The sequence below is a fragment of the Anas platyrhynchos genome, chromosome 8, assembly GCF_047663525.1.
Source record: "Anas platyrhynchos isolate ZD024472 breed Pekin duck chromosome 8, IASCAAS_PekinDuck_T2T, whole genome shotgun sequence".
Lineage (NCBI taxonomy): Eukaryota > Metazoa > Chordata > Aves > Anseriformes > Anatidae > Anas > Anas platyrhynchos.
The window spans coordinates 38,080,174-38,094,671 of record NC_092594.1 but is presented as its reverse complement, the minus strand read 5'-3'; the positions used below and the strand labels follow the sequence as shown (position 1 = coordinate 38,094,671).

Here is a 14,498-nt window from a genome sequence, read left to right as displayed (position 1 = left end):
AGCGGCGCCGCAAGCCGAGCGTGCAGGGCAGGGAGCGGGCGCTGGCACTCGGGGGTTTGCTCGGAGAACAGAAAGCAGGAAGCAAAGCAATGGAAGCCCAGATGGAAGGGAATTTTTGCCCGCTTAAAAACGATTTTTTAATATATTTTTTTTTGTTTTCTCTTTTCTGTCTATGGGTGGAGCGGACGAGGCGCCCTGGCCCACGGTCCCGGGGACGTCCCGGGGGGCTCGCTTCCAGCCTCAGCGCTGCAAGCAGCACGTGCAGCAAAACGCAGGTGTGTGCGCGTGAATTTTGGGACAGACAGCTCACAGAGAACCACGTGTACGCAGGGCAGGAGATGCCTAACTGGGGTTTTCCCGTTCTCACCAGTTACCTGCGCTCACACCACCCAAAAAGGGGAAGGATCAGCACTTGGCACCGGGTGCTGCAGCAATAACCCTTCACCCCTGAGTTTGGGAGGCGGTGGCGTGGCACCTCTTGGTGCTGTCACCGAGAAGCCACTGGCGTGCCCACTTTTAGGCCAGATTTCCCCAAAAGTGCACCCACAGGTGCCTTGCCGGGGTGGGCAGCGTGCCAGAGAGCACCCTCTTCTGATGACACGGGCAGAAGACACGCAACGAAGAGCAAAAAAAAAAAGAATGCGAAAACGAGTCCCCGGTGAAATCAAGCAGCGCGTCTATCCACAGGGACACACAGAGAAGAATTTTAACGAGAGAAATAATTGCAGGCTCGCTGGCACAGACATAACAGCGCCTTTCTCTGCAGTCAGTGACCGCACATGCAGCCCCCACGGAAGCACACCAGCACAGCACGAGGGACACGGAAACGAGGCGACAGCTCCGAGCGCTCTGGGACGAACTCTGAGGGATTTTCCCCTACAAAAAACGAGGCCAGGAGCGTGGTGCTGGCCGTGGGCATCCCAGGGGAGCCGCAGGGCCACCAGGTCCCCGACCTGCTGCCACACGCCACCTGCCCTCGTGGCCTCCTGGTTTCCCCTTTTTATCTTTTTGCATGAAAAAATCATAAATGGAAAACGCTGCCTGGAGCGTTGTATTGGTGCTCGCCTGGCACCGGTCACCCTGGGGACATGGGGGGGTGCTGGGGCACCCCAGGGTGGCTCGTGGGGCTTGTGGCTGGGGCACCCGCTCTGCACCGCCACCACTTTTCCCTGGCCGTGCTGCGGGTGCAGAATAAGCCGTTACGAAACACGGAGAGGCAGCTCTGCTCACAAAAACATACGTTAAAGGGAAAACACGTACATTTCAAAGCGAGCGCCCCAAGGGCTTATTTCATGCGCATCCTATGGGAAAACCCACCCAGGCCTCGGCAGGGCGGGGGCTGCCGGCCTCACGCACAGCCTGAATTTCACAGCCCTGGCTCCGGGACTCCTTAAGCCCCTTACCCTGTCCCCAAACAGGCTGTGCCCTCCACCACAGCCTCCATCCCCCCACCACAGCCCCCATCTCCGCATGCCCGCTGGCACCGCCAGCCCCATGCCCGCTGCCGGGTCCCCAGGGACCCCCAGCTGGCACCCCAGGCACACGGGCTCCTGGCAGCGTGCTATTTGGGCAGCGTGCTGGCACCAGGACCGACGGACAGAGGACGGAGAAACACCCACAGCACCTCCAGGGTGAAGCAGCAGCGGGATGGAGACGCAGGCGGGAGGCTCCAGCCTCCCTCAGGGCTGCGGCGCCGCCGTCCCCAACAGCCTCGTACGGGGATGTCCCATGGGAACGCCTCACGCCGTGGCTCAGCACGTACAGACCCGAGCAAATCTGCTTTTTTTTTTTGTTGCTTTTTGTTTTTCAAGAGTTTTGGGGCTCCAGCTTCCCTCCCGAGCAGCCAGGCTGCTTCTTCCGCCAGCGCCCCCGGCTGCTGCCAGCCTGCAGCAGGCGGCACGTGGGGATGGCCCCGCCGAGCGCACCAACATTTCAGGGCAATAAACAGGGAAATAAAATAAAATAATAGAAAATGGAGCTGCAGGAAGCGGGGTGCAGGCGGGAGGGCAGCGGGGATGGAGGCTGAGGCATGGGGGGAGCCGGCAGCACCCAGAGAGTGGGACCTCGGGGCTGCATCGACTGCCTCGCGCCGCACCAGGCACCCGAGGGATTTGGCAAAAAATCTGTTTGTATTTTTTTTTTTTTGAGGGTGTTTCCTCCAGAAGCAGCACCTCGTTATGATCTAAGATGTGCGAAGCTCAGGGTTTTGAAGGGCCTTTGCCAAGACCCCGTTTCCCACCCCTCCTTTAACGGGAAATGTGAATTTCAGGCACCCGGAGGGGTTGAGCAGCGATCGCTCCCCGGGTCCCACATCTGCCTTCCAGCCCCCTCCCCACCAGGGTGTGAGCAGCCCCCCAAAAAAGCGTGTTTTGACCAAATTTACAGACCACAAGCACGTTTTCTACTGCATTCCGCTCGGTGATAACCCCTACCCTCACCACACGTATTTTGCACAACTTTTGGGGCTGGCAGGAGGAGAAAGCTTCCCTGACAGCATCGCCCTGGTGGGCCGCTGCGCCCACCCCCAGCCCCTTTTTGCCTTTCAAAACCTGATTAAAGTGAGCCGACGTGAAACCAAAGACCAATCGAGCAAGTCGAAAGGGCTCGGGACTCTTTCAGGGCTGTTGAGAGGTAGGAAAGGTGAAAGAAAAGCAGTGCTGGAGGTTGTTTTTACCAACGGTGGGAGTGGTGGCTGCACTCAGGGAATTGGTGGAGGATATGGAAGAAGTACTTTCAGCACGGGCTAAAGGTGCTATCGGAGGAGGACTGGATGAGTGAATAGGAGGGCTAAAAGGCCTGGACTGTAGAAAAACATAAAATAACACAAGGTTAAAGGAAATAAAGCACAGAACATCCACATCAAACAACCAGAAGCTTTTGCTGAAGACGGGACCCCTGCGCACCCCAAGGCAGGCTGCTCCCGGCTGGCCCCAGCCTCCCTGCGAGGTCGGTGTGAACCTGAGCGACTTCAATTATTTAATGTGAAGATATTTTCTTCTGGATCCAGGAAAACAGCAGATTAAATCCAATCACAGGAGAGCAGTGGGGCACCACAGCTCTGGCAGCCACTGGGTGCATTTAATGCAACCGCATTTGGGAAGAGAGCAGTGCCAGCTGTGCCCATGCACCTTCATTAGGTCTTTGTGGCTCCTTTTGGGATAGTTTTGTGCCATAACACCCATCCAAAATTCTCTGCTTGCCCTGGCCCCGAGCTGCAGGGAGGAGCCCAGCACCTTGATTGCAGCACGGCCACGGGGAGCCCACCCTGCTGGCCCCATCCCCGCTCTCCGTGCTGCTTCGTGTCCAAACCCACCCCTTTTTGCACAGGAGCAGCAACCCCGTGCCCATCCCAAACCCCCCAACCCCGTGTGGCCCGGACGCCTTCATCCCATGGGGATGCTGCTCCCTTTTCCCATTCCAGTCTCATTTCCTTAACCCCATAAAGCCCCAGACAGCCCCAACCCCAAGCCTACCAGGTCGGCGACTGCGGGCTTGCCGGGGGGCAGCTTGGGCCGGGAGGGGGGCCGCGGCGGTGGGGGCGGCGGGGTGCCGCAGGCGGCCAGCGGCGTGCCGGGGCGAGCCGGGGACGAGGAACCTGCAACAGAAACAGGGGAATCAGCATCACGTCGGTGCCCAAATTCTGCTCCCCAGGAGCTGATGGGGTGGCGGGGAGGGGACGGGGACCCCGGCGTCCCCACACTGCTGCTGCAGGGCTGCAGCTTGGTGCAGGAGAGCCCCTCACCCCGTATCCAGCCCCAATCCTTTCAGGAACCCTACATCTCTGCCCAAACAGGAGGAGACGATGTGCCAAGGACCAGTTTGACCCCAGTAGCAGCTGATGCTGCTGTTCCAAGGACTGGGGCGGAGGGCCCTGCTCCTCCTCCATCCTAGCAGCTTGCAGCAGAAATTTGGGCTCTTCCTGTGTGCCCTGAGGCTTTGTGAGCTGCGAAACCACCACGTGCCTCCATCCACCCCAGCACGGCTCCAGCAGCTTATGGGACCATCAAAGTCCCACCACACGAAGAAAGGAGGCCCGAGAGGGATGGGGCTTTACCCCAGGGATGAAGAGGAAGGGCAGGAGGTGCCGGAGAGCAACGTTATCGGCTCTGCTGGGAGCAGAAAGCGCTCCCCAGCTCGCTGGAAGAGTTTCCACGAACACGATGGTGATGCCTTCATGGTTTGCGTGGTCGCCACGGGCTGTGACCGTGCCACGAAGGCTGATGTGCCATCAACAAATTTTGGTTTTGTGGTTAGCTTTATTGCTGCTGCTTCCAAGAGAAACAGCTCAGAGCTTTGTGGATGTAGCTCTGATGAAACCATCGGAGCGAGACCTGCAGCAATTAGACCTCACAGCGGGCTGCTGAGATAAGAGGGACAAGTCCTGGCCATTGATGTGAGCACCTCCGAAAATTAAGTTTTTATTTAGAAGCCTAATTTGGGTGCCAAAGATTGACGTTTTTCCCTCCTTGTCCACTTGAAAGCCTAGGAAAATAGGAATTATTCAGGGCGAGTAACCTCACAGCACTGAATGGGTGCCACAAGGTGGCTTTTGAACCCTCATCACCCCCAGAATCAGCGACGTGCAAAGAGTCCAAAGCCCTGCAAGACGCCAGGTTCAGCAGGAGCCTCCAGAAGATGGAGCAGGAGTAGGAAATAGGAGTAGGAACCTGCCCGGCCCCACACACCCTGCCCCGCTGCCACACGCAGCCACCTCCACGTCCCCGTCCTGCCCCTCTCAGCTCATTCAGAGCCACTGGTGTCACCTGCAGAAGTCCCAGCACCCATGGGTGCCAGGCTGGGGCTGTGCAACCCCGGGTAGTTTCTGCTCTGTGGGGTGGCAGCAGCTGTAAGCTGACCCCCGCCACCCAGACATTTATAATTAATAATTAAGCAGGTGAAATGAAGCAGGACGCACATGTCAGACAGAGCTGGGGGGGCTGTTTTTTCTGAACCACATCCTCCAAAAGCCATTTCTCCAAATGGGGCTGGGGCTTTGCACCCCACAACCCACGGCCAGGTGGATGGGGACTGCATTCACCCCTGTGCCTACTGCTGTGCCGGGGGGGTCACTGGTGCCAGCCCGGGGGTGTTGAGGGGTGAGGAGGTGCCTGCACCACATTTTGTTCAAGCACCACGTTTCCAAGGCTCTCTTAGAAGTCGATCACCAGCTGGGAACACTTCTTCCTCCGTTCACTCTGAAGCCTACTGAGGACGCAGCCACGAGCACGCTCACGCCAAATGTTTCCGGGGGGTTTTACGCACATAGCAGGGGTGGGGATGGACACCGACAGCCCCCCAGCTTTGGGGAAGGCACAGGGGGGGGAGCACGAGACGGGGAGGGAGGGCTCGAGGGCAGCCAGGCACACAGCGGGTGGTGGGGGACGTACCGCTGGGGCTTCCCGCGCCGCTGCTGGCGCCCGGTCCGGGGGACGAGACCACCGTGCGGTAGGTGGGCGGTGGGGGGGGCGGCGGGGTCGCTCTCTGTCCCGGCCCAAAATCCTTGGGGGAGGCAGCGGCCGGCTCCGCGTTCTCCTCTTTTGGCTGCTCCAAAGCCTTCTTCTGGAGCTCCTCCAGGCGCAGCGGGGACGGGAGGGCGCGGGGGGGCTCGGCCACCGGGCTGCCCGCTGCCCCCACCGGGGGGGACGATGCCACCGCCGCCTTCTCGCGGGGCCTCGGCGCCACCGTCACGTTTTCCGGGGAGGGATCGGAAAAATTGACCCACTTGTCCCCCGTGTGCACGGCCACGGACTTGGGGGACAGCACGGGGCCAAAAATGCTGTCCAAGTCATTGAGCGACGGCACTTTGTCACTTTTGGCCTCGGCGGCTGGCTGCTCGCTCCCTGCGGTCAAAGCAGTGGGGGTTTATTTAGGGTTAGGGGCTTCGCCCGCTGCTTGCTAGGAGAGGGTTTTCCTACCGGCCGCCAGGACCGCGATGCAGGCACGAGGATCCACAGCAGCACACGTGCAACGTGTAACAAGCCACACGGGACTGGTTCAAACTCAAACCACAGCTCTCTTGCACGCTCTGCCCATATATTTATATCCAGCTCCATATAAATATATTTACACTAAGACATGCTGGTGTGACAGCCACACTGCCGGGGCCATGCAGCGCAGGGAAGCAGACCACGGGATGGATTTTTTTTGGCTGCGACCAGCAGCAGGGAAAGGCGCGAGGCTCTGCTCGCTCGCGGAGCCACCGGGCGGTTGGTAACGAGGACACGTTAACGAGCACGTTACCAGCAGGACACAGCAGCTCGGGCACACGCCTGCGGCACAGCACAATGCTCCCCGGTCCCATCACTGCTCGGTTTGGTTGTTTTGGTCCCTGCTTGCAGCACGGGGACACGGAGGGGCTGCACAGCACAGCTCATGGCCTCGGGGACGTGCCCGGCACGTGCGTGCACCACAAGGGGCTGGCCAGCCTCGTGCAGCAAGGCTTGGAGGAGCAGGGGCTGCGATTCCCCCCCTGCAGGCACCCGGCAGGGTTTCGGGTGAGCTTTGGGGTCACTGCGAGGAGCCAAACACCACCAGCAGCAGCGCGGGGAGCAGAGAGCAGGAACCCAGCCGGGGGGGTGCCACCTGGGCTCAGCTCTTTGCAGCATCACCCCCAAACACAACAACACCAACGCCACGAGGAGGATGCGCAGGGGCAAATCCACGTCCGAAATGCAGCCGTCACACACGGGACACCCTGGGGATATAGGGGGGGGACCGACCCCGGCAGAGCAGCCCCCGGATGGGGGTCCGGATGGCGGGTGCTAGGAGCGGGGTGCCTGCCCTTTACCTGGGGCCACCGTCAGGGGCGAGCCGGTGCGGGGCGGCGTGGCCGGGACGTTCTTGGGCGGCAGCGGCGGCGGTGCTGCAAGGCAGAGGAGGGGGAGGTCAGGGGCTGAGCTGCCGGGGGGGGCACCCACTGCGGTCACCGTGTCCCCATCCCACCGGGGCACGGCTGGAATAAAGCCAAATGGCTGCGGGGGGACCTGCTCCGTGCCAAGCCGAAGGCAGAGCAGCCCTGGGATGTGGCAGAAAATCACAAAGAAAGGGTTTGCACGGCTTTTCTGTCACCCCCCCCTTGCACAGCTCTGAGCCAGCATGAAGTGCCCGAAGTGGCGGGCTGGGGCTGTGTGTTTGCACCCCTTCGTTTTTTGGAAGACTTACTTCCAGTTGGAAAAGGTCTCGGCAGCTTCGGGGAGTCGGCGCTGTTGGGGGGCTGGATGGAGCCCCAGATCTCGGGCTGGTCCAGAGGAGCTGGGAAAAGAAAGGGAATAAATGCACGTGCAGAGGTGGCGATCCAAATAAATGCACGTGCAAAGGTGGTGATCCAAATAAATGCACGTGCAGAGGTGGCGAGCAACGTGACTGTTTTCTTCCCGATACCAGAATCACGCAGATAAGGTGCGTGCAACGACAGGAAGCTAAATATTGACAGCACCCCCCCCCCCCTCTAATTAAAGACAGGGTTATTTCTGTAATGGTAGGTAATTACAAGCCTGCCTGATTTTGAAGCAGGCCACGCAATTAGTTTGACAATCACGATGCTTGACAAACGAAACAATGCCGTTTGTGTGTTTGGAGGCTCGTCGCGTTGAGCGAAGCAGTGAATTAATTGCAGAAATCCTCCGGAATTTTGGGATGCGCAGAAAAAAACAACACGCAGGTATTAAAATGAAGAGATCCAACTGTTTACATAGATGGTGTGGAAAGCACCACGACTCTCGTTTGCTCATCACGTGCTGTTTTTCTTGGGCTACGTGCAAGGAACTGCACCAAGAGGTTGCTTTGAATTTAAGGTTTACCTGGAGCTGTTCCGAGGCCTGGCCCCAAGCCCCTGCTCTGCACACCCATCCCCGTGCCCTACACACCATCCCCGTGCCCTACACACTGTCCCCAACCCCTCCGTGCCCCACACACCACCCCCATGCCCCACACACCATCCAGCTTCTGCTCCTCGAACGCCGACTCCAGCGGGGGCCCGAAGAGCGGTGCCAGGGCAGCAGGGTCCTCAGGGGGCTTCCTGCTGCAGGGGGACAGAGGAGGGGACAACCTTCAGGCTGGGGGCACAGCACTGTGGCGGCCCCCCCAGCACAGCAGCTCTGTGTTTTTCTGGCTTGTAGGGGATTTAAATTAAGCAAAAAGCTTAGTAAGAAGTGATGGTGAGTACAGGTGTGTATATTTGTGGGGAGTTTGTGTCCTGGACCCGTGGGCAGCTTGCAGAGCATATGGGTTGGGGCATGGAGAATGGAAAGAAAAGGGGTAGCATCTAAAATCAGGGTGTCGAAACCATTTTGTACCTGAATTCTGTGCGTTTTTGTTAAAATGCACATGGGAACTACCAGCCCTGCTGCTCCGGGCAGGAGCCTGCTCACCCCACACCTCTGGCACACACGCAGGAAGGATGAGGACCAGGAGGAGAAGGCTGATATTGCCCCTTGGAGCAGTGCTGCAAACACATTTGTGCACCAAAATGTTTTAATTTATGTCTGGGTGATGCATCTGATGGCAGCTGTAGGGGAGAACAGCACTGGTGGACACTGAGATATGGGGACTTTGGTGTTCTGGGGGGTGCCAAGGCAAGGTTTTGCACATACCCAGGGGGTGTACAAATACAGACACACACACACAGCCCCCCCGGACTGACCTGCTGGGGTCCGGCGTGGGCGTGGAGCGCCGGGGCCGTGCGATCTCCTCACCTGCACGGGGTGGGACAGAGCAGGGTTAGAAACGGTGCCCCCATCCTGCACCACCCCCATGCCCCACACACACCCCAAGCGTGCTGCTGGCACCCCGCACCAAGCCTGCTACACTCTGGCTTTAATTAGGTCTTATTTCTACAGAGGACAGGGCTAGAAGGCGTTGCTTCTTCTATGGGGCCCCCCAAGGGTGTCCATGTCCCCCTCTTTAAGGGGATATTTGGGTGCCACCACTTCTGCCGCGACCACGTTAAAGCAAAGCCACCTCTCCTCCCACTCCCCTTTATAAAATTAATTTATTTTAACCCCCAGCACCAGGCTGCCGGCACTAATTCCTGCTCTGGAAGGCTGAAGGCCGTACTTACTGGATAAATTCCTCTTAATCGTCCCCTGGAATTAGAAACACAGGAGGTCAGTGGGGTGCGCGGGGACACGGGCACGTTGCCGCCGGCACCGAGCGAGACCCGTGGCAGCACCATAAAACACAAAATTTGTTTCATGTGGCTGAGGTGCCCACCTGTAGGGATGCCCTGGGAAGCCAGACTCGCTCCCAGCACACCGGGGCAGACGACGCAGGAGGATTTGGAGCCCCTAAACCCATCACCTGGCCGCGCTGCGCCCGCAGCCGCCCTGGCTGCAAACGGCTTTACGCTCGTCGTCTAAACCCAAACCCTCACCTCCGATGGGCCACGGACGGATCCGAGGCAAATCATGCACGTTCAGCAACCCAAATCCTCTCTCTCAGCGCACAGCACGGCTGCCTGCATGCAGGAGGAGCCCCCCAAACCCCTCTTGGAGAGCAGGAGGGCACAACGCCCGCACCGAGGCGCTGCCAGGAGCAGAGGGAGGCAGGGGGGGAGCTTACCGGGCTGCGCCGCTGCGGTCAGCGAGAAGAGAGAGAGAACAGACACCTGGTGAGACACCGGGTCAGGGAGGGACGCCTGGGGCCACACCGAGCACCCCGGGGCCCTGAGCACCCCTGGGTGGCAGCGGAAGGAGGGGATGCGTTTCGTTTTCCCCTGGGTTTTCAAGCAGCCCCGCGCCACGGCACAGGCATCTCGCTCTGCCTACAAGAACCGCGGTGTCCACGCAGGCAGAGCTGACCCCAAAACATTTTGGGGCTCCCCCCATGCAGCACTGCTGGCGTACATGCACCCCAGGAAGCATCAAACCCATCAGACCCCATACCTGCCCTTCAACGCTCTCAGACATGGAATTTTTGGCAACAAAACCCTTTGGAGCCCAGGGCTGGGTGCGCCAGGAGCAGCTCCTGCAGCAGGGAGGGACCCCTGACCCCAAACAGTTGGGATTGCCCCATTTCAGGGCAGTTTTGAGCCAAACCCTCGCAGACCCCACTGGGACAGCACTGCGCCCTGCACATCTCTTCCCAAACCAGCCCCATGCCTTCACAGCAAACACAGCCGAGCTCTTGTTTAAGCACGCCGAGCTCAACCCAAAAATGAAGGCCATGCGTCCCCAAACAACAGGATTTATTCCTCGCACCTCCCACCCCACTCCCCGAGACATGCAGAGCAGGCGGCATGCAGGCAGAGCACGAGTCAAGGCTGTGCTCAAAATGCAAGAAAAATAAATGCACATCTTACCGGGCTTTTCCTCTAAAAGAACAGAGAAAAAAAAAATAAAATGAGAAAAAGAATTTCTATAAGGGGCTGACAAACAGGCTTTGTCAATGACAGCTTTGAAAGCTCCCAAAAATATCACACGGGGGGAGCCCCAAGCGGTGCCCCAGTGGCAGCCAGCAGATCCTGCCCAGCCCCGCTGCCTTCCTGGGGAATAACCAACTCTCCCAGGAGCTTTCCGTGGGCTTGGCAACGCTGCCCTGGTTCGGGAGGTGAGACTGATTTTGTCTCACCTTTGCAATTCGTTCACGTTTCACATACAGGCAGGTTATAAACCCTCAACGGGTCCAGCTGGGAAGATGGAGACACCATAGCCCACGGAAAACAAACCCCACAAATCTTTCCCCAGCTGAACATATTGGGATGAGATGAGAAATCCCAGAGAACCTTAGGAAAATCAGCGGGTATCGGTGCTTGCAGCAGGGAGGGGACAGGGGACAGGTAGCGGGCAGGGAGCGTCCTTTAGCATCTTACAGCAGCACTTGGAAAACCCCACAGACGTGCTCCCTGAGCTAGGGATCAGGGCGAGCATCAAATGATTTATGTCCTGAATGACAACCAAACTGGGGAAAAGAGGAAAAGCAGAGCACATGGTGCAGGACCTGGGGTGCCTGGAGGGCTGTGCCAGCCAGCGGCGCTCCTGGCACCACCCCAATAAACCCACGGCGCCGCTCTGCACCAAGCAGACCCCACTGAGCGGGGCACGAAGCCAACGTCCCCCACTCACACACGAGGAAGAGGCTCCCCGGGCTGAAGCACACCAAGCAGCCCTGCTTCCACAGCCCAGGAAAAAAAAACAAAAAAAAAACAAAAAAACAGGCACGGGGCACTCACCACAGGGGATGGAGAAAGTGCGATGTTGCCTACGGACGCCTTCAGCTCGTCCACCGTCGCCGCGCTCTTCAGGATGTCTTTAGCCTGCAGCGGCTTGATCTTGATGTTGAATTTCTTGTGGGCCTCCTCCTCCTCCTCGGACTCGCTGGAGGAGTAGAAGTGCTTTCCTCTGGTGGGTGCAGGGCAGCTAAGGAAGCTCCGGGCTGCAGAGGCCGCGGCCGCACGCGGCAGCACCTTGGGGTGCCGCAGAAATCCCAAAGGCAAACCTTGGCTCGGGGGCAAGGCACGGGTTCAGGAGCACCCCTGCATCTCGGCAGCGATTCAAAAGCTCACATCTCACTGGAAAAATGGGGATTAGGCGTTCCTGAAGTGCTCACCCCTGCCTCCGATGGCAGGAGCAGCGGCAGGGACAATTCCTCCTGCCGTGCTGATTTCCTGCTGCACCACGTGTGGGCAGAAAGCACAAAAATTGGGGCTGGAAAGGCTGAAGTGGTGATGGAGCCTGGGCATCCCCCCCGAGCTGACGTCCTTCAGCAGCAGGAGAGGGAGAGTTCTGGTTTCCCACCCACCTCCTGCAGCTATGAGCAGGACATCGATTTCCTACATCTCCAAGCCCAGCACAGGGACTGTGAGCATGGGCTGCACCTGGAACCCCTTGTCCCTTAATGGGGACCTGTTATGGACCCGCAGCACCCAAAAAAAGCAGAGCACATGGGATCAGCCAGTGCCCACAGTGCTCCTTGTGCCACAGCAGGGGACAAAAGGCAGCCAGAAACTTTCTGCTCTTGGGCAGTGCTCTGAGGGAGCCGGATCTGGCTGCAGAAAAACAGCCCCAAGGAGAATAAAAGGGGAGAAATAAAAAAGTCAGTGGCCTGCCTGCGAACCCCAGCTCCTCTTAGGGTTTACGAGCCCACAAAGGATATAGCCTGGCTCCTCGGGCCGGATGCTGTACCCCTCCTCGTCCAGCTCCGGGGAGTTCTGCATGGGCACAACGCGCACAGGGTCAGGGACACGGCTGCAGGGAGCCCAGCTCTTTGCTCCTGCAGCACAGCACCCACTGGGGCGCTGAGCAACTGCTCTGCAGCCAAGCCCAGAGCTTTTTTTTCCCCTCCCAATGCTCATTTTTTTTGTAAGCCAGGTTTTCCTCTGGCAAGCCTTAACGTCCTCCAGGCAGCAGTGCTCTCCTCTGCGCGACTGGCACCGGAGCCACCTGGTTCCTGGACAGGCTCACACAGCCTAATTAACGTGCAAACGCAAACGATGCCTCGGTGCATGGGCAGGTTTCCCTGCACGACTCTAAAAACATCTCCAGAATCACTGTTTTCAGTGGGACTGAGACCCCAGGGCAGTAGGACACGGCCCCGCACACCCACAGCCCCCCAGGAGCCAAACCCATGGCGCACACACACAAACCCCATGGGACAAGGAGCCCTTGGGCACTTACATATCTGTCCCAGTCGATCTCCGCATAAAATCCATTGGGGGCTCCATTACTTTTCTTCTGCAACAGATGGGAAATCGAGATTTGCACATTTTAAAATTAAGGCCAACAAGATGACCGCGGCGTACCCGTGTTTGTGCATCCGATGCTGCGACCACGACCTGCCCAGCACCAGCTTGCTTGGGGTCACCCCTGGCTGAGCACGTGGCGTTTCTGGAGGGGCAAGAAGCTCAGGGAGGGCAGCTCTGAGCCCCTGCCCAAGCTGGGTTTGGGGCTCACCACGAAACCACAGCGAGCAGCTGCAGCCGACAGTGCCCAGCGAGCTGTTGCTGCTCCCAGCGCAGGGTGCAAGAGCTGTGGATGCTCTCTGCTGGCCCCAAGCTCCTGCAGAAGCCACGTGTGCTGGAGGCCAGCACCAAGATGGTGACCAAAATTCATGTTTTTCTATACAAGGGGCTGGCCTGTGGCTGGCGAGGCTCAGGGCGATGCCACCCTGCGCTCAGCACCCAAGGGGATGTGCCCAAGGACAGCGCTGCCCGCTCCAGAGGCCAAAAAGGCCAAAAATACAGACAAGTAAGACACCATCCCCAAATTACTCACTGCTCTCAACAACCCCTGCCTAGCTGTAGACCCAGCAGTGTTCTCCTTACCGAGTTTTTTCTTCCTCCTTCCCGCACGCTGTCGGGTTTGCTATGGCAAGGTGGCTCAGTGGGATGAGGGCTGAGAGGCTGGAAGGGATTTGGGTTGGGCAGAAAGAGGGTGGTTAACGCGTCGGGTGGCTGCTTTCCAACCGCAAAGCAAACGGCAAGGAGGTAGCAAAGGCTGTAGGGTCTGTAGGAGGGGAGGGTCCGGCTTGGCTCCCCCAAAAGCACAGGGTGCTCGGGGTGGGCGAGGGCCATATTCAGCAGTCAGGGTTTGCAGGAGTCAGGGCTGCCAGCCCTGTCATCGTGGCAAGAATGTGCTAGAGGAGGAAAATTCAAACATTTCCACCATCAATGCCCCTGTCTCCAACACATTCAGTGGCTTCATCATATTTAAAAAAAAATAAATTGCGCTTCTGCTTCCTCCGGCTTGCTGGAGCACTGGAGACCCACCTGCCCTACAGAGATAAAAAGCAACCCACCTGGAAAACCCCAAATACGAGCATTACGGAGAAGGCATCAGCTGCTGACAAGGGCTGGAAATGTCATTCCAGAGCTCCGGTCCTGTTCTCCTGGGGGCTCCATTTCCAGCTTGGAGATCGGGGCCACCCGAGGTCCCCCAGCCCCGTCTATACGCAACCCCGCTTCCAGCCATGCCCTAGCAAGCTGTCAGCTTCACTCTCCAAAATTAAACTTGGGTTTGCTAAACAGAGCGTTTTTATTCAGTGCACAGTTTGGTGACACTTGGAAAGGTGTTTGTTTTTTTTTTTTTTTTTTAATTTTTTATTTTTCACTGCTGAATAGAGCCTTGGTCAAAGCACTACCTGAGCTGCAGACTTCTTTCATCACCAGTCCTTATCAGCCAGTAACAGAGGGCTTAGAGTGAGCCCAAAGCCAAGGATCTTGGGTCAGAGGTGGAAAGAGCAGCTCTCCCTCTAAAGGAGCAATTTGGGACCCCAATTTCCATGCGATGTCAGACCAGACACCCCAGGTACCCGCAGCGCCCTGCATGGTCTCTGGTGCCAGGCCAGCCAGGCACACAGCACCGCTCTCCCTGCTGAGCATCTCCCAGGGGTTATTTTAAGCCTGTGCTGTCCGAATTTGCACAGTCCCAGCCTGAGCCCAACAGACTTAACTGCAAGATTGAAGTCAAATGGCTGAACACGGCCCTTCCCCTGCCCAGCTCGAGCAGGGGCATTTCATCCAAAACCAGTAAAAGCAGAAGTAACAACTGAACACCTCTCCTCTT

General features: G+C 58.2%; 1 protein-coding gene across 1 annotated transcript in view; it reads right to left on the bottom strand.

Moving 5' to 3' along the window:
• Positions 1-14,498, bottom strand: part of SGIP1 (SH3GL interacting endocytic adaptor 1) — a 39,199-nt gene that overhangs the window by 11,042 nt on the left and 13,659 nt on the right. The window contains exons 5-16 of the mRNA XM_072042097.1: positions 13,259-13,336; positions 12,612-12,668; positions 12,091-12,145; positions 11,168-11,343; positions 9,059-9,083; positions 8,642-8,693; positions 7,935-8,020; positions 7,162-7,251; positions 6,788-6,862; positions 5,388-5,840; positions 3,474-3,595; positions 2,675-2,801 (exon numbers count right to left, since the gene is read on the bottom strand). Of these exons, the coding sequence (XP_071898198.1) occupies positions 2,675-2,801; positions 3,474-3,595; positions 5,388-5,840; positions 6,788-6,862; positions 7,162-7,251; positions 7,935-8,020; positions 8,642-8,693; positions 9,059-9,083; positions 11,168-11,343; positions 12,091-12,145; positions 12,612-12,668; positions 13,259-13,336 (1,396 nt within the window). The remainder of the gene's footprint in view (positions 1-2,674; positions 2,802-3,473; positions 3,596-5,387; positions 5,841-6,787; positions 6,863-7,161; positions 7,252-7,934; positions 8,021-8,641; positions 8,694-9,058; positions 9,084-11,167; positions 11,344-12,090; positions 12,146-12,611; positions 12,669-13,258; positions 13,337-14,498) is intronic.